The sequence below is a fragment of the Miscanthus floridulus genome, chromosome 1 (assembly GCF_019320115.1).
Source record: "Miscanthus floridulus cultivar M001 chromosome 1, ASM1932011v1, whole genome shotgun sequence".
In the NCBI taxonomy this organism is placed as follows: Eukaryota; Viridiplantae; Streptophyta; class Magnoliopsida; order Poales; family Poaceae; genus Miscanthus; species Miscanthus floridulus.
The window spans coordinates 201,654,059-201,681,850 of NC_089580.1; the positions used below are offsets into that span (position 1 = coordinate 201,654,059).

At 41.9% G+C, this 27,792-nt stretch overlaps 1 protein-coding gene across 10 annotated transcripts in view; it reads left to right on the top strand.

Annotated features, from left to right (window-relative positions):
- LOC136450571 (uncharacterized) overlaps nucleotides 1-27,792 on the top strand; it is a 31,775-nt gene continuing 3,983 nt past the window's right edge. Inside the window, exons 1-11 of one of the 10 annotated variants that reach the window (XM_066451136.1) lie at nucleotides 1-249; nucleotides 1,466-1,519; nucleotides 2,089-2,196; nucleotides 2,912-2,966; nucleotides 19,703-19,739; nucleotides 21,963-22,138; nucleotides 22,231-22,354; nucleotides 22,433-22,517; nucleotides 22,611-22,720; nucleotides 22,819-22,914; nucleotides 23,197-23,334. In XM_066451136.1, coding sequence (XP_066307233.1) covers nucleotides 1,504-1,519; nucleotides 2,089-2,196; nucleotides 2,912-2,966; nucleotides 19,703-19,739; nucleotides 21,963-22,138; nucleotides 22,231-22,354; nucleotides 22,433-22,517; nucleotides 22,611-22,720; nucleotides 22,819-22,911 — 804 coding nt within the window. In that variant the 5' untranslated portion in view covers nucleotides 1-249; nucleotides 1,466-1,503 and the 3' untranslated portion in view covers nucleotides 22,912-22,914; nucleotides 23,197-23,334. Of the gene's footprint in view, nucleotides 1,520-2,088; nucleotides 2,197-2,911; nucleotides 2,967-17,065; nucleotides 18,539-19,697; nucleotides 19,740-20,631; nucleotides 20,924-21,962; nucleotides 22,139-22,230; nucleotides 22,355-22,432; nucleotides 22,518-22,610; nucleotides 22,721-22,818; nucleotides 22,915-23,196; nucleotides 23,335-27,792 lie in introns of those variants that run through there. The other 9 variants (XM_066451109.1, XM_066451143.1, XM_066451125.1 and 6 more) reach the window with 9 other exon arrangements.

A 27,792-nucleotide genomic window follows, 5' to 3' on the forward strand; every position in this document is an offset into this window, starting at 1 on the left:
CCTTCCCTTCCCGAGCGAGCACCCGACGATTCATCCTCTTCTTCGGGCAGCGCTGCCGCTGGGGGCGACGGTTCCTCCTCCCGTGGAACCCCAGCCGGCGAGCCTCCCTTCCCTTCCCTTCCCGAGCGAGCACCCGACGATTCATCCTCTCCTTCAGGCAGCGCAGCGCTGGGGGGCGACGGTTCCGCCTCCCTGTCGGAACCCCAGCCGGCGAGCGGTGGTTCCCTTCCCGAGCGAGCACCCGTCAAGGTTTGCCTGTGCTCTCTGCTGTTCCTGAAACCCGTCAAGGTTTTCACAGCTTCTCTTTCAGAATAAGCATGGGGATCTGTTGTAGTGCCAGAGTTGCAAGAATTATTTGCAGCGTTAATAAGTCCTTGCTACTTGGTCGATTTAGTAGTTATACCTGATCCCCATATGAGTGGGGTTGATGTATGGGGATCTTTTTCTCTCTATAATGCAAAGAAGCGCAGCTCTCCTGCATTTCCAAAAAAAAAAAACCTGCTCTATTGCTTCTAAAAATTCAGATTAAACCCATTTTCAGTGAACTGCTCATCTCAGTCAACAGTTTGTACATTTTGCTTTGCTGTTCCCAAACAGATAGCTGTAGTTTGCTATTCCTGGCTACATTCAATGGTTGCTGAATGCTGACTTGCTGCTGTCCTAAACTAAAATTCAGTACTATTAACTGTATATTTTTATTTGGTTCAATTTTTCCTCTGTCCAATGTGCTTGTTTATAATCATCTTATATTACTTTAGTTGTTAGCTTCTCTCTACTTGTGTCATGCTGGCTTATACAGTAGGGCATGCTAAATTGAAATTATACAAGTGTATATTTTCCTTGCCTATGTCCTTTCATATGCTTGTAGCTAGAGTTTTACTTTTGTGCTCTATATATTTTTTTTCTCTAGTTGAACAACTCTGCATCATGGCTTTTTCATGTTGCTCTTGTAGATACAATAACTTTGTTTGGTGGAAATGCCTATTTTTTAGTCTTTGGTTACCTTTTTGTTTTTCTATCGAGATGGTGACATAAGTATATTTTTCTCTCCAAATAAATAGAAACTAGATACAACCTTTTTCTGGTTACCTTGTTCTATAAGCCATACTGTGATATTGGTATATATATATATTTTTTTATAGAAGTGTTTATCTTTTGTTGCAAGTTATTTTATCCTATTGTGGCATGTTACATTAAATTTATTCGAACAATCATTACTGTTTAATTGTCTTGTTATAATTTGTGTGTTTTCTAGTTGGAACATATGATGGCACAACGATTCTTCTATACTTTCAATTTTGCTCCGCTTGTTTGTCTATACGTAACACCGGGACACCTCTTTGAGTTATGTTCATGAGAAAACTATTTATAAAAGTAAATGATAGTTCAACCATGCTGTATACATTGCAACGTCATCTTCTAAGGATAGATTTTCAAACAACACTGAATTGTTTCCTTGCTGTAGCCTGTAGGGTCCCTTTTTCAGAAAAGTGTTGCTTATGCATGGTTTCTCTGAAAGGTGAGTGCTTCTATGAATCTATTACCTGAATATTGTTGCGTAGTTCACATGTGCGTGCGTATAAAGTTGCATGGTAATCTTCCAGCGAACGCTCCGGCTCATTTTCTAGGCCATGCTTCATGGTCATTACAAAAGTCTGGTGCTTTGCATCTTGTCTTCCTTTCGATAATAAGAGGTTGCTCTGCTCATTCTTTTTCCTGCTGATGCAGACTCATATCTATGTCCAAACACTGGATGTGGTTTTCCAATTGAATGGGCAGGCTAAAGTCATTGTACATGTTTCATAAAATATCATTTACATACTCAAAGCTAATGATTAGTCAGTTCTTAGCTATTTCATTATTTTGGTGGAAATCCAGGCAACAGAATATTGACCGGTAATGTCAGCTGCGCACCATCAGCTCTTCTGAGATTATTCCTATCTACATTCAAATATTATAAGATAAGATTAACAATCCATATCAAATATCAAATAGCATTTGCCCTGTTATATATTGAATCCCATAGATTCACTATCTATAAGTCCGCTTAATGATATTTCTTATATTTTAGCTATGTCCATTTGCTAGGTTGGAGGAAATATGTATATTTACTTTCTGTTCATTGTGCCTATGATTCTGAGAGTCATAGTTGTGTCTACAAGGTCCATTCAGTTGCATTCCAAGAGCTAACACCAGGTAACTCTGCCAGCCATAGATTGGAACCTGTTGCTTAGGAAAGCGAAAAACAGAGGAAAACAGAGATAGTGGATCATTGTTTACCTTTTGTGTCCTCTTGCTCTACAGTAATAATTATATTTTGAGCCAACCTAGGAAAAATGTTAATTGTTTGCTCTACGTCATCTTTTTCAAGCTGCAAAATCGTAGGCTGATTTGGATAAATCACCGTTATTAAGAACTATGACACTACTGCCTTTCCTTGGCTCTATCCCTTCCTGTTCTACAGTGTTAAATGGAACTTTTTTTTATCTGTATTTTCATCCTGCCAATTATGTTTCATTCACGGCTTAATCTACCATTACACGCTTCTGGCTCTGATGATCTGATTTAGCATCACGCGTGTACTGGTCCTCTTTTACTCTTAGTTCCACACTTTTTTCACGTCTTGTATTTGCAGCGAGATGTGAACGGCTCTACAGGAGTTGCATACCATGTTGCCGATGGAATGCCCATATTAGATGTGTCAAGTACTTACTGTCGTTTTCCTAACCTGTATTTCATATGCAATGGTAGCTGGACCTGACTCCAACACATGTGTATAGTTTTGCAAATCTAAACTCTAATTACTCGAGGATTTAATTTGCCTATCATCTTTGTTGTGTGAGCAATTTGCAGATTGCAGATCATCTTCTACGTGCAGATATGCTATACATCTTATACTGATTTGTTTCAGGCAATGTAAGCTTGGGAAAACTCTTTTGCCTTCCTCCATGCATCCTTTTGGAAAGGTAGACATTGTTGATTGAAACTCTTCATAATTTTGTCTAATATGTCATATTTAGATGCTCCTATATGCTTCGTGTTTGTACACGCACCCACACATACAAATATAAAGTCAGGATTGAATTTTACTATCACATGATAGTAGGCAACAGAAGGAAAACCTCATTGAACCATGTCGCCAGAGCAAACCATAGCCAGCTTCATGGTCAGTCAAGTGAACATTACCTTCAGTGCCTCCTGTACTCCAAAGTTTAATTTGACCAAATTTGATGCCACCTATTGCACCATATATATATGAAGATTAATTACTTAGCTGCACAGTTGGAAATATTGGAGCAAACAGCTGGACCAATTCTTTGTTTTATGGATAGCTGTTTTTCTTAAGCATGCAAAGGCTACGCACCATAGGCTTTGAGAAGTTCCATAATTTTTAGAGAAGTTTCAGCTGAATGGTTCTTTAACATAAACGTCAATGTATTATGCTTTTCACTTGTTCCTTCCATGATTTGTAGGAGAATAAGCCAATGGACTAGGTATTAGATTTGTTGTGCTAATGTTTATTCTCCATTATTTGGATAGTCGTGGCTAATTTGGTTTCACAATAGATTGCCATCCTTTCTGCCCGTTGCTCCTTGCATGAAAAAGAATCGCATAGTCAAGTTCGGATTTGTTAACAATAAAAATGCAGTCCAAGTGCTTGTTTAGTTCCAAAAAAGTTTCTCAAAAAGTGCTACAGTAGCTATCACATCGAATCTTGCATTACGTGTATGGAGCATTAAATGTAGATGAAAAAAAACTAATTGCACAGTTTGGTTGGAAATTATGAGACGAACGTTTTGAGCCTAATTAGTCCATGATTGAACACTAATCGTCAAATAAAAATGAAAGTGCTACAGTAGTCAAACTGTCAAAATTCGTGGCCTAAACACAGCCCAAATATGTATGCTTTTTGTACATAGGTTCGTACTATCTTTCTAGACCCACGTGCTCCTGCAGATACTTCTGCCATTTGCTTAGTTGTAGTCAGAAGATGGCCGACAACTTATGATCAGGTAAACTTAGGCCTTGTTTGGTTACCGAAAAATTTTGGGAAATGCAACTGTAGCGTTTTCGTTGTTATTTGGCAATTAGTGTTCCATCATAGTCTAATTAGGCTTAAAAGATTCGTCTTGTGGATTTCGTCTAAACTGTGTAATTAGTTTTATTTTTTATTTATATTTAATGCTTCATGCATGCGTCCAAAGATTCGATGTGATGGGAAATGTGAAAAAATTGGTAAAATTTTTGGGGAACTAAACTGGGCCTTAGACATCTACATGCTGAAGTACCATTGTCCCACAGAACATGTATTATGAAAATATGCCTCTCTGATTAAACCCGCCAGCGTTCCGAACCTCCACGTAGCGCTGCTTTCTGTTAGGTTTAAAAGGAACTAATTCATAAGTACTTTTTGTAATGTGCCATATATACTTTGAAGAGCGACCCTCCAGTGTGGCATCACATATAAACATTTTTAGGCAAAGCCTTTTCTATTGGAACATGCTTTGTAGCCTCGCTTTGGTACTAGAGTAACTTTATAGCATTAAATGTAGCACATATTACTGTTGTCAGAACTTCCAGATATCAGATTTCGTTCGTGCTGAATTATCCGTTAACAGTAAGCCTTATATTTCATCAGGTTTGCGAGTACATGGCGACGATGGCAACGTGAAACTGTCTCGAACTGTCTCAGTTCCTTTGAAGCCACGTGACATCCATATGTGAAGCCTCAGAGTGGTTTGCGTACTCGAATTGAGTGTTTTTTTAAGAGATTGTTTCTTGCTGATCGGATGATGTCAAGGGCAAGTTTAAGGACTACTAATAGTGCCCTAGGAGTCTAGGACCATTACATCTTCTACCATGGCCGACAGCTGCTAAAAAAACATAGCAGTGCAGATTGTATAATATATATGTTTATGCACCGCTCTTAGTCATCAAACAAACTAAACATATTTTATGACAAATTATGCGCTGCAAGGTAAAATTTTGCTGTGTCCATCGACGTGTCGACCGTCCAGGCGGCGTGCAACCCAGAAAGAAGCAGAGGCCGTTGCGGAGCCGGTGATCGCCCCGGCAACGAGGACGATGTAGTACACGAAAACGGACGCCTTGCCGTGGTGGGAGAAGATACCTTCCGGAGTCTTGGAGAAGAGGAGCGCGAGCGCCGCCACAGCTTGGAATACGCCGGCTTGAGCATCGCCGACGGCACCATCGTCCTGCTGCGGAGGGCGCCGGAGGCAGAGTCCACTACACTCGTCAGCGCAGCTTCGGGGTCCATCGATGCTCTTGTAGTAGTATGACAAAAGAGTGATGATACAAGGCAGAACAATATTTTTCTTTCACACGAAACTAGCCAGCAGTAATAATCTACGATCGTTTCAGCTGTGTTACGAAACGATGTCTGTTCCTGACAGACACCATTGATCTCATCAACAGATAAATAGAACTAGCGGTTAATTAGTATAGCAGTTAACGCTACGAAGGAGCATGTCCCTTCGGTAGTAGATTATTTTAGTGAACAGTTACATTTTCCCGAACAGTCACGTCCGTACGACGCGATCCTTCACTTATATATATATATATATATATATATATATATATATATATATATATATATATATATATATATATATATATATATATGTGTGTGTGTGTATATAAGAGATCAATGAAAGCAATAGTTGTTCCCAAATCATTGTTCATTCCATCTACTTTCAACACGTTATCAGCACTTTTGCTCTACTGGACAAGAGAACGACGACGACAGAGGCACATGCCTCTGAACCCCCATCGGTAAGCATGGCAAGGATTGACTTACCGTCGCATGTTGTTCGTCAACTGTTCTTCGCCCTTCGCCGCGTCGGTGGAGTTCGTCGTGGCCCGATCCGCCACCACGGCCACCATGGACAACGCCGCAGCGTCTTCGAGCGCCTTGGGCCTCGTGTTCGCCGCAACATTGCCCATGGACATGGCCATGGTCCTTTCGGCCGCCTCTTCGACTCCGCTATTCGTGGCTTTCGTTCCAATGCAGTTCCTCGCCGTCGATGGACTCCTATTCGTGGCCGCCATGCTTCTCCTCCGCGCAACCTTCATCTGCAGAACCAGCCACCATCTCCTCGCCTTGGCTTGGACGGTGCCGGCCCCAGCAACGCTGCGCCTCCAGCGGTTGAAGCCCCGGCGCCGCCCGTTGATGAAGTGGTTGTCGAGCCCGTCGTGATACCCGCGTACGTCCCCATGGAGCCGATGTCGCCGGCACTGTCACCGCCTCGCTTCTAGTGCGACTTATGCAAGGAGTTCACCTCGATCCCACACACGCTTGAGTACTCATACTCGCTGCCGACGCCCACACCAGCCTCTCCGACTCTAGTGACGACAGGCAACGGCATCCCCCCGCTCGATCCGTGGTTTCTGAACACGCGGGCTGCTCCTGCGCTTGACACCGTGAAGATTGAGGAAGAGGGGGATGTGGTGACCGGCCTCGACATCGGCGACATCTTCAACGGCGCGGCGAGGTCTGGCGTCTCGCCGTACTTCTTCCTCGACAGGGTCGGACCCTCAGCTCTGCCTCCGGCACGTGCGGGCCCCTTGGCTCCTCCTCCGACGGTGACCCCACCCTCGGCTCCTCCGCTCGTGACCCGCGCGGAGGCTGTGGCCCGCATGAAAGAGCAGGCTCTCTCGGCGGCTCCTCCAACTTCTGCTGAGGGCAGCGCCACCATGCCCCCAACGATTCACCGCCGCCTCGGTCGCAGGGTGACCGCCGTGGACAGACGCCCGGGGATCCCGCCGGGGGACTTGGAACCTGGTCGTGCTCGGCCTCCCATCGGCGGAGGTGCTCAACATGGCTAGCGGCGGCAGCGGCTTCTACTCTCCCGATAAGGGGGAGTCCTCGAACTGAAGACCGACGGCAGCGGTGGCGCAGTTGAAAGCTCTAGTTTGGTTTTGGTAAATTGATGAAACCCTAGGTAGCACACTTCAAGTAGAAGAAGCTAATGAAGATCATAGCATGACAATGGTGATGGCATGGCGATGATCAAGGGCTTAAACTTGAAATGAAGAAAGAGAAAAACAAAAAGCTCAAGGCAAAGGTATAAACCATAGGAGTTATTTTGTTTTAGTGATCAAGACACTTAGAGAGTGTGATCACATTTAGGTTTGATAGCCGTACTATTAAGAGGGGTGAAACTCGTATCGGAATGCGGTTATCAAAGTGCCACTAGATGCTCTAACTCATTGCATATGCATTTAGGATCTAGTGGAGTGCTAACACCCTTGATAATATTTGTGAAAATATGCTAACACATGTGCACAAGGTGTGTGCAGGGTTGAGATGGGTTTGGGTCCCTCTCTTCCTCCCGCCGAGCAAGCTCGGCGGGATTCGGCGCTTTCGGGAAAATGAAATGCCTATTTTCTATTGCGCTGGATGCAAATTCTTGGTGGTTGGCACATTGGAGCAAGGGTGGAGAAGATAGAAGTGAGAACAAAGCTGATGCCAGCGTCGGTCCAGTGACCGGACGCTGAATCCAGAAGCACCGGACGCTGACTGCCTACGTCCGGTCGCGTTGACTGTCGGTACGGTGGCTAGGGTTTAGCACCGGACGCTGCTGTGTCTGGTCGAGGTGGACCGGACGCGTCCGGTCGAGGAAAACCAGGTTTCGACCCTTACTGTACTCGACCGGACGCTGAGGTTCTAGCGTCCGGTCAATTTTAACCGGACGCGTCCGGTCGAGGTCGGTACCTTACTAGAAACGACCGGACGCTGGGAGTTCAGCGTCCGGTCAGTTGAAGCTGCTGCGTTCAGTCAGCGTCATAACCGTTGGGATCTGACGAACAGCGTTTGAAGGCGATGACACGTGGCGTCCATCAGGCGACCAGACGCTGAGGGCCAGCGTCCGGTCAGTATGACCGGAGCGTCCGGTCAGAGCGCGTTTTGCCCAGTGAAGGGGTATAACGGCTCTATTTGATTAGGGCTCTATTTATAGCCCCATGGCTGGCTCAAGGGATAACTTTTGCACATTTTCATTGACATAGCAACCTTGTGAGCCTAGCCAAAGAACTCCCACTCATCTATATCATTGATTCATCATCGTAGTGAGATTGGGAGTGATCCAAGTGCATTGCTTGAGTGATTGCATCTAGAGGCACTTAGTGATCGTGTTTTGCTGTAGATTTCGCTTGTTACTCTTAGTGGTTGCCGCCACCTAGACGGCTTGGAGCAGCGAGGATCATCGAGCGGAGGTGGTGATTGTCTCCGGCTCCGATCGTGGTGATTGTGAGGGGTTCTTGACCTTTCCCCGGTGGAGCACCAAAAGGTACTCTAGTGGATTGCTCGTGGCTTGTGTGATCCTCATCTTGTGTTGGTTGTGCGGCACCCTATTGAGGGTTTGGCATGTGAAGCCAATTAGCGCGTGAACCTCCAAGTGAGTGAATCGCCACAACGAGGACTAGCTTGCCGGCAAGCAAGTGAACCTCGGAAAAAAATCATTGTGTTCATCATTGATTCTGAGGTGATTGGTCATCATTGTTATTCATCTTCGTGATTGATTGGTTCATTCATCTACATGGCGGTATAACCCTCTTGATCACTCTCTTTATTTTACCGCAAACTAGTTGACAAGCTCTTTAGTGTAGCTAGTTGTGAGAGCTTGCATGCTTAGTTGGTGTGGCTCTTTAGTTAGCCTTTGAGAGCACACTAACATAGGGTAGTGTCATTGCTCTTGTGTGAATTGACACTATCTAAACTAGAATTATGGTAGGTGGCTTGCATTTTGAGTAGACTAGCGCAACACTCGCTTCGTCTCATAATTGTCTAACCATTTGGTTAAGTGTTGTTGTAGAAATTTTTATTAGGCTATTTACCCCCCCTCTAGCCATTAGGACCTTTCAGCAGTGGAGTGTGACGGCGAGGTGGTTTGCGGCGACGGCGGCGTCTGCTTCTTACAAGGTAGCGGCGGCGATTAGTTAGGGTTGGTTGAAACCCTAACTGCCACCCAACCCCCCCCCCTTTATGAGCTGCTCGTGATAATGGGCCAGCCCAAGGCCGGTGCCCTACCCTCCTCCACTACCTGTGCCTGCCCGAATGGGCCAAGCTGGGCCCAAAATCGAAAATGGACTCAATCCCATTCCAATGGCCTGGCTATCTCCTTTTTTTATTTAATTTTAGCATTAATTCGTCAATGACTATATTAGTCTCTTATAATTATGTGCTGTAAAATTAAGTACTCTTATGTTTAGTCGCTGACTTTAATTATAGTTGTACTTGTGATATTTTATCATTGTAAAATATCCATTTATGATATTATTCAAAGTATTTTGTATGTATGGCAAATCCAATAAATAATATCCTTGTTATTACGACCATGATCTTGTAAATTATTTATTCATTAATCACTTTTGCAATCGATCATTTTATTTAAGCCCCTTTTATGTTTTTTTGAATTAAAGCACTACACGCTTAAATAATGGATGCGACATTTTATGTATATTTTCTCATCAATTATATAATGCGCTTGTTCCCTATTTGTTTGTTGGCCATACATAAGGTAGCACCACTGTTGCTACTGCGAGATCTACACTAAGCAAACACTTAGTGACTATCCTCAATGTGCGTACCCAACATCACAAATGAGAACATTTGGTCTATATCTTTTTCATAAAGATGACTACCATTAATTCGCATTCCTATTGGCCATACACAAGGTAGCACCATAGTTGCTACTATAGAATCTACACTAAGTCCACAACTTAGTGACTATCCTTAACGTGCGTACCCAATTCGTTTGTGAATTGACTAAGGTCTACATTATTCTTGATGACTACCTTAAGACGTGTTTATACAACTTGCATAATTACTTGGCATCTACTGTTAATATAGACTATGCACAATTTGAGGTCTACACTTTTATGGTGACTATCTCCATTATTTCATTATGCACATGAGATCTTTACAACATCAATAATACAAGATTTATCTTGTCTCTATTTTGCATCTTATAATTACAACACACCACAACATTTTAATAATTTAAAATGTTTTGATGGTTTGCCTCGTGTAGGATCAATGACCGTCAAAGAGTTTGATTTGCTTGCTCTAGACGACCACAATTATCCCACATGGGCTGTGGACGTAAAGGTTAGTCTTGCATCCCGTGGACTTTATCGAGCTGTGTTACCACCCGAAGAGGATGTTGCACCACTTGAAGATCAACATGTATACACGGCCCTATATCTCATTAGGAGCCATATTCATCCTGACCTTAAGGCTGAACACTTGTTGGAAGAGAACCCACGAAATCTATGGAATTCTCTTAAGCAACGCTATGAACAACAAAAGGCACTTGTCCTGCCTGTGGCCAACTATGAGTGGACGCAACTTCGCTTATAAGATTCTAAAACTACGAGTGATTACAACCATGTTGTTCATAGAATTTGCTCAAAGTTGCAATTCTACGAGAAAGAACCTACAGATGCGGATAAAATAGAAAAACTCTGTTTACTATGCTTCCCTCTGAAAGGATTCTTCAACAATAATACCGTGAAAGGCGTTTCCAGGTTTATTCCGAGCTTATACAAACTTTACTTGAGGCCAAAAAATATTCTGAACTTATGGTTTCGAATAATCAGCAGCGCCCCGTAGGGTCTGCTCCATTGCCTGAAGTACATGCTTACACTCAGAATAAACCCAAATTTGATGGTGGACTTTCTAAGACCCATCACCAGGGAAATTTCAAGAAAGATAAAAAACAACGCAGACGCAATAAGAAATCCTAAACTTGTGTTTCCAACAATGGTAAGAACATTTCCAAACACAGGAATGATAAACCTGTGTGTCAGAAGTGTGGTTGTTATAGCCATACTACAAAGAAATATCGTACCCTAAGTCATCTTGTTGATCTCTACTTAAAGTCTGTGGGTCGTGGACGTGCTGCACCAGGATAGAAGTATGAAGCCCACTTCAACATTCGACCTGACACCACCAGGAATGAGGTTGGTTGTTCGCAACAAGTTTCAATAGAACCAAGCAGCAGCAACATATGAGGAGGCGAGGATCTTGCTGATATGGGGAATATGATCGTGGAATATGCATCCAACGACATATTTGGAGACTTTGAATAGGCTTCCAGTCCCTTAAATTCTAATGTCTTTATGTCCTAGTGATTATAATAGTTAAAATAATTTATGTCCTATGTGTTATAAATATTTAATAATGTCATCACTATTTGGTTTGAATATCCAATAAATGTAATGTACATATTTGATATTCAATAAATAAAGTATGTATTCTATATATCATCAAAGAGTTTTATATCAAATTCTTTATTTATATATAGTTTCTACGGGGTCAATCTGATGGAGGAGGATTTATGCCTAGTGGACAGTGGTACCACTAATTCTATACTTAGAGAAATAAAATATTTCCAAACTCTTATAAAAAGACAAGGAAATGTTTTGACAATCGCCGGGCGCGATGCTACAATAGTTGACTCTAGTCGTGCCACTATTGTACTCTCCATGGGTACCCAAATTATAATTGAGGATGCATTATTGTATCCCGATTCAAAAGCGTACCTTATTAAGTTATAGAGATATTCGTCAAAATGGTTTTCATATTGAAACCCGTGATGACAATAATGAGGAAATACTCCTCATTACTAAAAATAGTGGATATGGCAAACGAATTGTTGATAAAATTTCCTCTTTTCTGTCAGGATTGTACTACACATACATCAAACCCTTACCGCATGCTGTGTATAATTTTTCAGAATGTTGACGCATTCAAAATTTGGCATGAACGCCTTGGCCATCTTGGTATAGGGATGATGTGAAAAATTATCAGCAATTCTAAAGGTCATGAGTTAAATACTGCTAAATTCCCAAAATCTTCAGATTTTATGTGCACTTCATGCGTTACAGGGAAATTGATCGTACGACCATCGCCCGTTAAGATCCAAAATGAGCCACTAAAATTTTTTGAACGCATTCAAGGAGATATTTGTGGCCCCATACAACCAACATCTGGACCGTTTAGGTACTTCATGGTTCTAATAGATGCATCTACTAGATAGTTTCATGTGTGTCTTTTGTCCACACGTAACCATGCATTTGCAAAAAATATTGCTCAAGTTATTAGATTTAGAGCACATCATCCTGAACATCAAATTCAACCAATTCGAATGGACAATGCTGCTGAATTTTCCTCAAAGACTTTCAATAATTATTGTATGGCTTTGGGAATTCAAGTTCAGCACTCTGTCCCATATGTCCATACATAAAATGGTCTAGCAGAATCTCTTATTAAGATAATTAAACTCATTGCAAGACCGTTATTATAAAATTGCAACCTACCAACTTCATGTTGGGGGTCATGTAGTCTTACATGCTGCTGACTTAATTCAATTACGACCGGCTGCATATCAAGCAGTCTCCCTATTGCAATTAGTACGTGGAAATATGCCAAATATTTCTCATCTATGAAAATTCGGTTGCGTTGTATACGTACCGATCTCACTGTCTAAGCGTACCTCTATAGGCCCACATAGGAAACTTGGTATCTATGTGGGATATCAATCTCCATCAATTATCAAGTACCTCGAGCCTCTTACAAGGGACTTATTCACGACCCAATACGCTGACTGCATATTTAATGAGGACCATTTTCCGGCATTAGGGGGAGACTTCAAGTACCAAAACGAATGCTAGGAAATCATCTGAAATGCCCAAGGCATTCCCCCTTAGATTCACGTACTCTAGAGACTGAACAAGTTTAGAAAATCATAAACTTGCAACATATTGCAAATAACCATCCAGAAGCATTTACTGATTATAAGGATGTCACTAAATCCTCTTATCCTGCTCGTAATGCACTCGAAAGAGTAGAGGCACCAATAAAAACCATTCAACCCCCACTTCCAAAGAAGAGGGATAGAAGTACGGCCGCTCCTAAGGATAATGCTATAAGTAAGCGTCCGAGAAAATCGAGGGCTAAATCCTCCAAATCAGTAAATCCAAACCAACCTTAAGTTGGTAGTCACCCAATAGTGAATAAAAATCCAATATCAGGACTAAATCCACAACCCGGATCAATGGTGCATCCAAAATCTGATCCTGGGATATCGGAACACCCTGACTCTATAGTTTTGGGAAATGTTGAGTCAAGTAATGGGGTGAAAGAAAATTTCCATCAATTACATAGATTATGGAGAATCATACGATCGTAAGACTATTATTGTCGATATGTACTTTTCCGCAGCAATTGTAGAAATCTGTCTCAATGATCCAGATCCTAAGACCATGGCAGAGTGCAAAGAGCGCTCGGACTGGGCTCAATGGAAAAAAGCAATTCAAGCTGAGATATCTTCGCTCACTAGAATAGGGGTATTCACATCTGCAATACCTACACCTTCTAAAGTCTTTTCTGTAGGTTTTAAATGGGTTTTCGTATGAAAACGGAATAAGAACAATGAGGTTGTGAGATATAAAGCGAGGCTAGTAGCACAAGGGTTCACGCAGAGACCCGGCATTGATTACAATGAAACATATTCTCCAGTAATGAGTGGAATTACTTTTTAATACTTAATATCATTGGCAGTTCAAAATCATCTATCTATGAAGTTGATGGATGTGGTGACAACATATCTATATGGGTCACTTGATTTGGACATATACATGAAGGTTTCCGATGGAATCCAAATTCTGAATCCAAACACAAATCACAACATGTATTGTGTAAAACTACAAAAGTCATTATATGACTTGAAGCAGTCGGGACGAACGTGATACAACTGATTGAGGGAATTCCTTCTAAAGAAAGAATACTCTAACAATGATGATTGCTCATGTATTTTCATTAAGAAATCTCGAACGGGATTTTGTATTATATCCATATATGTTGATGATTTAAATATTATTGGCAGCCCAAAGAATATAGATGAAGCACGCAAACATTTAAAGAGGGAATTCGAGATAAAGGATTTGGGTAAGACCAAGTATTACCTAGGCTTACAACTCTAGCACCGTCCTTCAGAGATTTTAGTGCATCAATCAGCCTATATCCAGAAGATATTGAAGAAATTCAATATAGATAAATCATACCCTAATAAAACTCCGATGGTTGTTCGTTCCTTAGAAATAGAAAAAGATCCTTTTAGACCACGGGATATTAGAAAAAAAGATGTTGGGACCAGAGATCCCATATCTCAGTGTCATTAGCGCACTTATGTATCTTACAAATTACACCAGGCCTGATATCACATTTGCAGTGAACTTACTAGCTAGGCATAGTGCGGACCCAACTCACCGTCATTGGACGGGAGCGAAGTGTATCCTCAGATACCTTAATGGCACAAATAATCTTGGTTTATTCTTCAAGAAAAATCATGATCGCAGTATGATTGGTTATACTGATGCATGCTACTTATCTGATCCTCATAACGGAAAATCCCAAACAGAATTTGTATTCCTACATGGAGGTATAGCTATTTTATGGAAGTCTTCTACGCAGACTCTGACAGCGACCTCTACTAATCATTCTGAAATTATTGCTCTATACGAGGCATCACGAGAATGTATATGGCTTCGTAGAATGATTAACCACATACAACAGTCATGTGGTATTGGTTCAATTGAATCACCTACAATTATCTATGAAGATAATTCCGCTTGTGTTACACAGATGCAATCAAGTTACATAAAGAGCAATATCACTAAGCATATTGTTCCTAAACTTTTTTATCCCCATGAATTACAAGAAAACGGGGAAATAAATATCTTACAAATCAAGTCATGTGATAATTTCGCTGATCTATTTACTAAGTCCTTACCAACTTCTGTGTTTCAAAAATTGATACATGAAATTAATATGCGGCGACTTCGAGATTTGCCAGAATCAGGGGGAGACATCTCCTAAATGTTGACCTATACCAACATCATATTATACTATTTTCTTTCACAAGTTTTACTTACAAGGTTTCTTGTTTAAGTTTTTAATGAGGTAATATTAACATAAGTATGTGTCATATTTCTAATTTTTCTCATCGAGGTTTTTGTGGGAAATATCAAAGACACATATTGCCCTCACAACTCATACATGGTTTTTCTCTGAAAAGGTTTTTTCATGTGAGTTATCCAAGATGCAACACCAATAATATGTCGTCATATTTTCTCATAATTTTTTACTGGGTTTTTACAGGAGTTTTTAGCAACATATCACTTTATATTGCTCCTCATATTTTTCCTGAAATGATTTTTGGTGGAGTAATCTATATGTCGTATCTCCTATATTTTTTTCCCACAGAGGTTTTTAATGGGATACCAATGACATAATGATTTATTTAAATCACACTCATATATGCTATTTTCTCCTTATTTTCCTATAGGGTTTAAAGAAGTTTTTGTAGCATATCTATACATACATATTCCTCAGATTTTTCCTATAGAGTTTTTCGAGGAATTCAAGCATACGGCTACATTGATCTCAAAGAAAATTCGATCGAGGGAGAGTGTTACGAAACGGTGTCTGTTCCTAACAGACACCGGTGATCTCATCAACAGATGAATAGAACTAGCAGTTAGTTAGTATAGCAGTTAACACTACGAAGAGGCATGTCCCTTCGGTAGTAGACTGTTCCAGTGAACAGTTATATTTTTTCGAACAATCACGTCCGTACGACGTCTGTATGACTTATATATATATATATATATATATATATATATATATATATATATATATATATATATATATATAAGAAATCAATAAAAACAATAATTATTTCCAAATCATTGTTCATTGTATCTACTCTCGACGAGCCGAAACGAACAGCAGGCTGCAAGCCTGTGGCGTGTGTGCTTGCGTGACTGCACGGGAGGCACCGAGGTGATCGAGAGAGTGAGAGACGATGCCTATTGGGCCATGAGCCTCACCAAGCGTTACCTTTATTCAGTTGATCCAGTTTCACGTTTTCAGTCGATTTTCCCGATTGATTTTTGAATTCTTGTTACTCAATTTTTGTTAACTGACAATGCTACGTGGCTTCATCCTATTGGCATAAAAAATGACCCAGATTATACTCGATTGTTGCGAAGTCATTCCCACAATAAAACTTTGAGATAGTAGTATAAAATAAAATTGGATTATAGAAAGGAAACGAAAAAAGCTTCCTGATTGTCTCCAACAGCGCATGCAACGGCCGATCCAAACGCAGAATGCATCGTGCACAGTGTTTTTACGTCCCAAAATCGCCATCCAACGGAGGACGCAATCGAGGCAGCCATTTTGCGTAGCAGCTGTGACGGAAGGCAAAAAAGTGTCGTCGTTCTCGACGACGCAAAACACCGCAGAGAGAGAGAGGGAGGAGCGACCGACGCCGGGGCCCGACACAGGGGCGGGGCCGATGGAGGTCGGTGGAGGCGCGACTGCCGTCGTGGAGTCCGGATCCGCCTGGCCGCCATCAGAGGGAGCAGGGGTAGGCAGCATCGGGCAGGGGAGGGAGGATCCCGCCGGTGAGGTCTGTCTGCGGTGGAGCAGCGCCGCCGGCAAGGGCCGCTCGCCGCCCGCGGAGAAGAGCGCCGCCGGCGCGGACGCGGTGAGGCTGGGGCCGGAGCTCGCCATCAGGGGTGGGGGAGGGACGCCGCAGTCGCCATCGGCATGGGGGAAGGCCGCCTCAGTCGCCGTTGGCATGGGAGAGGGAAGCCGCGCCGTGGCCGCGGTCGCCTTGGGGATGGCCGCCGGATCCGTAGCCTCCTCGATGGATCCACGAGATCCGCCGGCACGGGAGCTGGGCAAGGCCGCCGGCTTTCGAGGTGGAGGGGAGAGGGCGCCGCCGGGTGGGATCGAGCCACTGCCGCCGCTCTGATCCAGATGGGAGCTCGGGGGCCGTGTCTGTGTGCGAGAGGAGGAAGGGAAGAGGACGCTCCGTTGCGTCCATTGTTGAAGAGAGTTTACGGGTCACGGACCCTTTTACTTTACGCAACTTAAACCGACGAATGTGTCTTGGGTTTGGGTGGGTTCTGTTGGAGTTACCCATGGGCCGTGGCCCTTTGTTTGTGGGTCGTTTGGCTGAGTAAAAATCGGATGCCTTGCGGCATCTAGAAGCAGCAGCCCTCGTCCTCAAGCTTTTCATTGTCGCCGCCGCCGCCGCCGCCGCCGCCTCCCCAGTTTCCCCATCTGTCGAAACCCTAGTCTCCTCCTCCGCCGTCTCATCGGAGATATCCGATAATGTCCTCCTCCAGCCTCTCGGCGACCGCAGGGATTGGGCGCCAGAGCAAGGTTCCAAAGGTTGGTGGAGGAGCCGAGACCTACCCACAGCCATTTGTTAGCGATCCGAAGCCGGAAGATCCCGACCAGATGGGCATCGGCAGCAGCCAGGGCCGGGATCGGTCGGTGTACCTTGCGGCATGCCGTCGGGACTGGTTTGCTTCTAAACCATACTACCCCCTGTACAAGGTGAACGTCGCCTCCGACTCCGACGAGTCGTCCCCGTGGGGAGCGCCTGCAGCTGGGAAAACCCGAGTCGCTAAGTTGCGAACCTACGTAGGAGGCAAGACCTTCGTCTCCTTGCAGTCACGGTGGATCGTCGGCGTCGGGGGCTATTCCGGCGGCATCATCATCTATGACACCAACATGGACAGGGTGATCCGCGGGCCTGAACTGGTGGCCGCAAAGCTCTGTCCTGTCGTGGCAGCCGTCGGGTACAGAGTTTATTCTCTCTGTAGCCGTCCAAGTTTCGTTGAAGACCCCAATTTCGTGCCTTGGTTCGAGGTCCTCGATCTCAAAGATGCTCTGATCACAGAGGCAGCGGATGGGAGCCTCAGCCTGGATGGGTGCTCCTGGAAGCCCCTGCCGAGTCCACTCTGCTTCCCTGGTAAGCTCGCCCCGATGGACTACATCATGCCACCCATAATAACAGTCAGGTCCTATGTGGTTGTTGGGCGCTACATATTGGTATCGCTCAATCCGCCGAGCAGCGGCACCTATGCATTTGACACTGAAGAACATGAGTGGCATAAGGTTGACAAGGAGCACCTACCTTTTGTTGGCTCTGCCACTCCACACAGGAACAGCGGCTGCATTTTCCTTGCCTTATCACGGGAGAACGGGCCTGTTTGTGCTTACCGCATCTGTGTCTCAGCTTCAAGCAGCCCGAGCAGCGTCTCTACCGAGGCAAGACTATCTCACAAGGGCGGTGCTCTTAATCTATCCATTACTGTGTTCTCGGTAAGAAGCAAGGAACATGAAGAAGTTGATGCAATGTCAGGGCACTACTTGACGTCCTTGGACAGTAAACGCTTCTCTACATTGACTTTTGAACTTGACAACCGCAAGCGCAGCAGGACTTTTGATGACACGATAGGTGATTTCCGTCCAAGGAAGTTGTTTGCAAAGTTGATAACCTATCAAATAGAGAACCCTGAAATCCTGAATGAAGAAAAGCTGCGAGCCGTGATACCTGAAGTTTCAATCTCAAGCCAATCGGAGCAGATCTTCAAGATTTCCAGTGACATTGGGTTCTCTTCCCCACCCATCACCTTTGCTTTATCCATATAAGTAAGCACCATCAACACATTTCTTTCACAGTATGTTCATTAAGAACTTGCACTCAGCAAATTATCATGTACCTCTTTTGTTTCTCAGTTTCTACACTTCATAGGAAGCTTTCCTTGTACTGTATGCTAGATCACCTACCTTGGCAAGTTGACAAATTGGCTATGGCCATATATTATATTATTGCATTTATAACTTGTAAATAGGCCACAACTCTGTTCTGCCCTCCCGCATACCCTACCTCATTGTGCTTAGAGTGACACGTAAAACTTTGTTTTTATCCTTTTATAGGATTCAAAGCTATCTGACCTTTCAGAAGGCTGAAATCTTATTGCAATGAGTATCATTTTAAAATGTTTATAGGTATACTGATGGTCGTGCTGCTACCTCTAATAGATATTTGGCGCTAAGCTGGTTAGAGAAGATGAAACAGGTTGCCTCGTTTAATTTGGTCCTGTACTTCTCTTTCCCCTCGTGCGCAAGTGCACATTAGGGTACTGCTATTTTCATTCGGAAGGACTGTTTGGCTGTTTTGCTGTTTGGAATGAACCCTATACTTTAGGCTACCAAATGCTTAAGCCTTACTCCCTCCAGTAAGTTGTGCTAGACTTGTTCACCAGAAATAAGAAAGTAGGTCAAATTATTCTGTTCCTTTCATTTAGTTCACACTGGAAAAGGATGCATGATATATTATTGAGATATAGATTCAGAGAGAAGTTGAGAAGACCAAAACCCCTTCTATTTGCATTAGAGAATGAACTTGGTGATGCTAAATTGTAAATTACCATGGCTTTTGAGGCTGGTAGAAATTATGCATGCGTGTTATTTATAGCAAGGTTGGATGAACATGACACAGCTTGGCTGGGCTGTTGTTCTCACATGTTTTTTGACATTTAGTTGGGAAAATAGTATGTATATCATCTATAAATGCTATTAAGTCGCCATACTAAAATCTGGCGCAGCTCTCAAGTCTTTGAAGGATATGAAGACCAAGAGATGCAATCTCATCCTCATCTGAGAAAGATTTAGCATGACCAAAACATTCTGTCTAGCAGTACATCTGTTTAATGTTTTCTGAGCAGGGGTGCAGAATTGTATATCTGAGAAACTGTAATCCTGTTGTATGTTTATTATTCTACTAAACTCTCATGCGCTTATGTAGGACAGTGGGACGAATTGGAGATGGAGGAAGATGGAGCGTAGGGTATGTCAATTTCTCTGTTTTAACATGCCATGACATGAAAATTACTTCCATGACCCAACATGTGGACTTAGGATACTACCCTGCTGCCTGGAAACATTTCAGCAGCCTAGGTACTTAGGCAGGCTAGTCTCTAGGTAGAGAGCCTGGTTGCCTAGGGCCTTTTCTTTTTTAAAACATTGTGCAGCATTCATTTTATGTGCAGTTTCCATTTGGTAGTCACTAGTCAGATGCGTTTAGAATGATTATATGTGTAATTATGCCTTCGTTTCCTCACGAATGACAAAGTGCAGTTTTCTAATGGGCCACAACCCATGTTGGAGAATTCGTATTATCTCACCAGTTATGTCTTATTTGGTATGTAGTTTGAGGCATAATTTGCTTTAATAATTTAATCACAAAATCTTCAAGGTTGAATCCTAAATTTGTATTTTGAAATTAAAAAAACATAGTTTTATGAAACATGGGGACACGTCTGGGATCTTGAACCTTTGTTGAATCTATATGTCGCTGGGTGTAAAAAAGGATCAATGATGTGGAATTGGTATGCAAGGGTGATTGTGTTGCTTGTTAAATTCAGTTTTGAAAAGGAAAGTGTGACAGAGTAGCAGACTATCAGTACCTACTAATTATTATATATAGTTGGAATATTTTATACTGTGTCTACTCTTTAATGTGGTGTGGATGAAGTGCCAGCATTGGTTACATATTTGTCTCTAAAAAGAAGCATTGGTGATTAAGCATATGATAACAATCTTACACAAAAATTTTCATAATTTTATCATTCTTAATTAATTAGTTATGAATTAATGAAGTTTCAGCATTAAAAAGTATTTTCAGAAAAACTAAAAAGGGTAAAACCCTTTCCTCACCCGCTCTCTCTCTGCTCTCTCAGTGACGGCCGGGCCCAACCATCGGAAACCCTCGGAATCCAACCTGACTCGTCCTCTCCCCCTCCCCCGACTACATCGCGCCGCTGTCACTCTCCCTCCCCGACTCCGTCGTGCCGCTGCCATGGCTTAGCTGATCTGCGCCGCCGCTACCTCGAGCATCGCAGAGATTCACCTACGCGACCTGGGCAGAGCTCCTCGCCGCCGCCCTCGACCTGTCCGCGTGCCGCCCTCGACTTGCCCGTGCGCCGACGCCGCCGTCCTCGACTCCTCGAGCTGTGCCCGCCTTCGTCCCAGGTATACTCCTCCCCCGCCTCCCCCACACCCCCTTCTGCTAGATCTAGATGTAGTTCGGCGCACGGCAGGCTGACGGTGTGCGGTACTGCGGTCTCAGAGAGAGGTGCGTAGGCGCAGTAGAGAGAGAGAAAGGGAGAAGGAGACGGCGTAGTGTTGGGGAGAGACGTGGGATGCGACGTGACGGGACCGGGACGGGGTCGATGATTTGCAGCTCCTCATCCAATCCTTCTCTTCCTCCCTCCTAGCAGGTAGCTCCTACAGCAACACAGCACAGCAGCAGCAGGCATGGGGTTGGATTGTGTGACGGCATGTAGGTTAGATGCATGAGCTGCATATATAGATTGACATAGATCAGTAGCTGATGGATCGGCGGTAGTATGCAGCGAGGAGCTCTAGACATAGAGAGAGATTTGTGCAAGCAAGCTAAGGAGATGAGGATGGCTAGCCTTGCTGATGAGTGGCATATGCACTTGCGAGTGAGCGAGAGAATTGCCCTTATGCATAACCTCTGGTACTGACTGATCTAAGTTAGCCAAACAACATTTGGATTTTAATTCCAGGAATTCAATTCTGTTTGCATCCAAACAAGAAAAATGGAAATGAATCAGTTTCCAGCTGATTCAATTCTGGACAAATCAATTCTTAGAATCTGATTCCTAGAAACTGATTCAATTCTAGGGAACCAAACAGCCCCTAATTGTATTAGCTTGAACGTTCTACATGAGAATTGAACGTTCTACATGTGTTACACTGGTAAAGATGATGATATTTGGTTGCAATGGAGGATGCGGGTGACAGTTTATCAGGGATTTGTGTAGAGATGTTCTAGTGCCAGAGGTGTGACAGATTATCGAGATGTTTGCTTGACCTTGCCTATTTGTTTATCACGAGTTTGTGAAGCAGTCCTAATTCATGTGTTGACTTGCTGTTGCCACAATGCCTCATATACTAGATCTGCAAAGTGCCATTTGTGTAATTTGTTTATCTGGTGTTTACAAAACGATCATGTTCTTTTCTGTCTGGTACCTGGTTGATGTAGACCATGGCAAAGGAGGAGGAGAAGGAGGGCAGGGCTGTTGCAAAGGATACTCGTAAGCGTCGCTCTGAGTCCAACAGGAAACCTGACGGGTCTTCGAACAGGGAAGACGCGAAGCCAAAGAAGAAAAAGGTGGAGTATGTGGTATCCCTTGGCCACAACAGCAAAATGAGTGATAGGTTGGTTGTGCTACTTCTCCCTACTCTTCGCTTTTCTGTATGCTTTCATATTTTATGTTTGTTCACTATAATAAGCCTCAAACAATCTATAGGCACAAGGGACAGCTAGCATGCTTAGCAGCTTTAGTTACAGCAAAGAAGACGGACTTAAGAGCCACCGACAATATGCAGGAAATTCTTGAAAGTGATGCAAACAATGCTGGGGTTTACATGGAGGTTAGCTAAATCTCTTGTCTCACATTTGGGTTTACTCCTTTAAACCTTTTACATTAATTTTCTTTAACTGTTGTACAGTGGTCTGAGGAGGAAGAAACTTACTTCATACATGCTCGCAGTCAATCAAGACAGCTCCTCAAATTTGAGCTACTTGTTATAGCTGGTATAGAAATCTCTATTTGTTCTATTGTTGATTATATTATCTCTCTTGTTGCTCTTTTGAATATCCTGCTAATTTATCTTGGAAAATGCATAGGTTTTGGAGCTGTTCCTGAGGAAACTGAGATAAAGAACCCTTTATTAGTTTTCTCTGAAGGGTTTGGTAATGGTGGGAAGTGGGAGGACACCAAGATGCTGCTGTTTGAGGTAAAGGGGGAAAAAAATTAAATGTGAAATGCTCAGCAGCCATATAGCATGTATAGCAACAATATAACATGCATAGCTTATCTTGTTCTCCCTTGCAGGTATTCAGTAAACCTGATGCCAACATTAACTGCGCTAAAGATTACTTGTATGCATTCACAAGGACCTCAGGAAAGATTTACCTTCGAATTTAGAAGGTAGTCCATGATCATTTAATTTTGTGAACTCTATGAACAAATCTCCATTTGATATTTCGAACAAGAGTTTAAACCTTGTAAAACTTTCCACGACTGTGTTTCACTTATTGAATCAGATGTATAAAATTACCCCCTTCCATGTATTTTTCTCTAATTAATCAAACCAAAAGTACATTTTCCCTTTTGTAATTTTCTAGATCCGCTGATTCACCTTTCTACAGAGTACAGATCTGCTAATAACTACAGGCTGATTTACATTTTCTTGGCAATACTTCAATGCAGATAAATTCTTTACCCAGTGCTGATAAAGAAGGGTCACTGAAGCAAGTTTTTGCTACGTTTGTTTTGAAACCAGTAGAGATTCAGTGCCCAGAAAACATGTATTACTTTTTGGACGTGGAGAAGTTCTTGATGTTTCAGGTAACTTCATTTTTTTATGTAATATTACTATTATTAATAACTTTTTGGGTGCATTTTTTATATTCCCGGGAGTAATTACTCCCAACTCTGGAGTATGCACACCGTTTGCAGGTTCCGGCCAATTAGGAGAAGCTATCGGGTTGGGAGAGCTAATGGGTTGATTGCGGGGGTTGCGCATATAGTATGTATGCGGGAAAAAAACAATCAGGGGATGCATGCTGATTATTTTCCCTGCAAAAGCGGACCAGGTTGTTTAATTCTTTGCTTTTGACGTACGTCGGGCTGGCCGGCCCTATTACTTTGTATCCAGTATATAAATATACATAGGTAAAAGAGTATGTACACATACTGTAGGGTATATTATTGTTGTACAGCTAGGCTTACATCAATGCAGTCATAAATATGTACTAGTATATTACTGATACATTTGATTAATAAGTGAGTAATAAATTGATTAGGGTATGTTAACATGCGTACCATTATAAAGTATGTATTCATAATATAAGTAGTACATATTCATACTTTTTCAGAAGGAGTGTATATATACATAGTTTTTTCATGAAAGGAGTACATATTTATACTTCTTAAAAAGGAGTATGGGAGGAGTATACATGGCGGCGTTTATACATGTGAAGTATGTGTATTGAAAAAGTATGAGTAGATACATTTTCAGGGATAGTATACAGGAGTATATATACATTCTAGATGAGCTTGAAGTATGAACACATACATTTCATGGAACGTAAGAATCAAGGTATCTATGCATACTTGTTTTTTAATGTTTTTTTAGTTTCATTTCTTAGTCACCCTTTTAGGTTTGAATGCATTCATAAATCCTACATTTTAGTTATATAATAACTTTTTTCTTTTTTTCTCAATTATTTGTTTTGTGGTGAGATTTATGAAATAAGACTGATGCATGTGTTTCAAAATAGTTTTTATGTACTGGCAATTTATGTTATATAGATAATAGCTATTTATGTATTAAGCGTGTAGCAACCTATATATTAACCTTCCAACAAATTATATATACTAGCAAACGTGTAGCAACTTATGTATTATAAGTGTGTAGCAACTTATTTGTCAATTTCACTTTTCATTATTTGTTGTCATTTTCCATTCTAGTTAATTGTACTTTCAGTTTTAGTTTTCTTTGGAATTTTTTTCATATAGTGGGTTTTATAATAACTTCCTCTAGTTGGTAGCTTATCCAATGTTTGTTCTAATAATTTGTCCCAGGTTGTAGCTTGGTCTTGTTTTGTATCTTTACCCTTATTTTTTAATGAATGCCCATAGTTGACAGCAAGTCATGTTTTCTGGCTTTTTGTAATTTGTTGTATAATAACTTGCCCAGCTAATTGGCAGCTTATGTAATGTTTATTAAATAATTTGCCTCTCCATGTTGCAGCTTGTCTTGTTTTGTATCGTTACCCTTATTTTTTAATGAATGCCCATAGTTGACAGCAAGTCATGAGAAGGAAGGCCTTAGAGGCAGATATCGTGGGATTTTAGTCGATCATACCTATCCCATCTAGCGAGTCCAGCGGAGAGATAATTAATAATGATTAAAAATTATTTACTTGGTGGATAACCGGAATACTGGATATCACGTACATATCGTGTTTAATTGTTTTTGACCTGCTAACGGTAGTAAAGCGTGGAGTACAGGATTAGGTGGGAATAACTACTCCTAAGGAGTAGGAAAAAATTTCCCTAACTTTTTATATTTTGTATAAGTTTTTTCTTTTAGCACTGTTGTTGTTGTTTATTATGTGATGAAATGCTCCATGACACCTCACTCGTTACTTGTTATTCTTTTCCTTCTCTACAGGGGTAATTCATTAACACTCCGATCTTTAGTTTTCATGGGCACCATTCAACATCTGTGTTCGTTGCGTCAGTTCAATATAATGCTGTCTGCTCATGATTTATCTGAGTGGGAAGGCTTCAACACCAACATTGAAGAATATTTCAATCGCTTTTATGCTTTCAACCAAAACAAAGTCCCTGGAATTGGCCCAGAGTCTTCTCAATTTAATATGAACTTTCCGGAGGTGTTCTATTGGCATTTGTGTCTCCCATTCAAGGTGTTCGCAAGGTCACCGATCGTATGTGTTGGTGATACATTCCAGGCCAAAGCATCCTAAAAGACTATCAGAGAAAAACACATCTTTCTTAGAGGAAAAACAGTTAGAATTTTTGGCGTTAGTCTTACAAATACACTGGAGAAAGCAGTCAGAAATCTGAATGCCATTGGACGTCTCCTTGAGCAGCTGCTCATGAAGAGAGGCTCATGAAGAGAGGGTTGGAGAAGGACTTTCCTGCTGATCTTACAGAAGTCCTGCACCTGCTGGACAGGAATCCTTTCAGAGACAATGGTGATCTAGAAAAAAAACCAGTCAAGGAGTATGGCATAATCAAGAATAATATATGTTGGATGGATGGAGATGAAAGAAACCATGTCATTAATGATCTGCTTCAAGACTTCCTCTACCGTATGGGGGATTATGATCATTTAGTTGTAGGTAGACCATTTTCTCCCTTCATTTAGCGGGTGGACATGTTTGATAAGGAGAACTTTCTGTTGATAATTTTCAGAAGCCAAAATTTGTCCAAAAACAAGTCTCAACAAGAATTGGAGAAATGGTATGAAGTAAAAAGAAACGAGCTGCTTGAATACGTCAATCATAATAAGACTGAAGCTGACCGGCTCCACAGCACAAGGGAATATTTTAAAAGCATCAGCAATTTAATAAAACATCTGCTGGATACAAGTATTAAAAAGATACGCTACCGTAATATTTGGTTATATCTAAATTAGAACTGAAATATCATTATCGAAAAAATCTTGACAATACTGCAAAAGTCGTCGTTGACTTGAAATTTTAGAGACCAACAAATCAAAATTGTACTAACAAATTGGGGTACTACCCCTCTAGTTTCTCTAGGTAGATTTTGCCGTTCAATTAGATTATTGATAGCCTCAGCAAAAAGATACAGGCTGAGGCTATCAACAATATAATTGAACGATAAATTCTACCTAGAGGAACTAGAGGGGCAGTACCATAATCTGTTATTACAATTTCGATTTGTTGGTCTCTGAAATTTCAAGCCAACAATGACATTTTGCAATATTGTCAAGATTTTTTCGATAATGATATTTCAGTTCTAATTTGTATATAGCCAAATGTTGCGGCAGCGTACCTTTTTAATACTTGTATCCAACAGATGTTTTATTGAATTGTTGATGCTTTTAAAGTATTCCCTTGTGCTGTGGAGCCGGTCAGCTTCAGCCTTATTATGATTGACGTATTCAAGTAGCTCGTTTCTTTTTACTTCGTACCATTTCTCCAATTTTTTTGTTGAGACTTGTTTTTGAGCAAATTGTGACTTCTGAAAATTCTCAACAGAAAGTTCTCCTTATCAAACATGTCCACCCACTGAATGAAGGGAGGAAATGGCCTGCCTACCGCTAACGGATCATAATCCCCCATACGGTAGAAGAAGTCTTGCAGCAGATCATTAATGACATGGTTTCTTTCTCTCCATCCATCCAACATATATTGTTCTTGATTATGTCATAGTCCTTGACGGGGTTATTTTCCGGATCATCATTGTCTCTAAAAGAATTCCTGTCCAGTAGGTGCAGGACTTCTGTAAGATCAGCAGGAAAGTATTGTCCAACCCTCTCTTCATGAGCAACCCTCTCTTCATGAGCAGCTGCTCAAGGAGACGCCCAATGACATTCAGATTTCTGACTGCTTTCTCCAGTGTATAATTTGTAAGACCAGCGCCAAGAATTTTGACTGTTTTTCCTCTAAGAAAGATGTGTTTTTCTTTGATAGTCTTGTAGCAGCTTCGGCATGGAAAGTATCACCAACATATACGATCAGTGACCTTGCGAACACCTTTAATGGGAGGCACAAATACCAATAGAACATCTTCAGAAAGGTCATATTAAATTGAGAAGACTCTGGGTCAGTTCCAGGGACTTTGCTGTGCTTGAAAGCATAAAAGCGATTAAAATATTCTTTAATGTTGGTGTTGAAGCCTTCCCACTCAGATAAATCATGAGGAGCAGGCAGCATTATATTGAACTGACCCAACGAACACAGATGTTGAATGGTGCCCATGGAAACTGAAGATCGGACTGTTAATGAATTACCACCCGCAGAGAAGGAAAAAAATAGCGAGTGAGGTGTCATGGAGCATTTCATCACATAATAAACAACAACAACAGTGCTAAAAGAAAAAACTTATACAAAATATAAAAAGTTACGGAATTTTTTTCTCCCTAGGAGTAGTTACTCCCTCCTAATCCTGTACTCCACGCTTTACTACCGTTAGCGCGTCAGAAACAATTAAACCCGATATGTACGTGATATCTAGTTATCTACCAAGTAAATAATTTTTAATCATTATTAATTATCTCTCCGCTAGACTCGCTAGATGGGATAG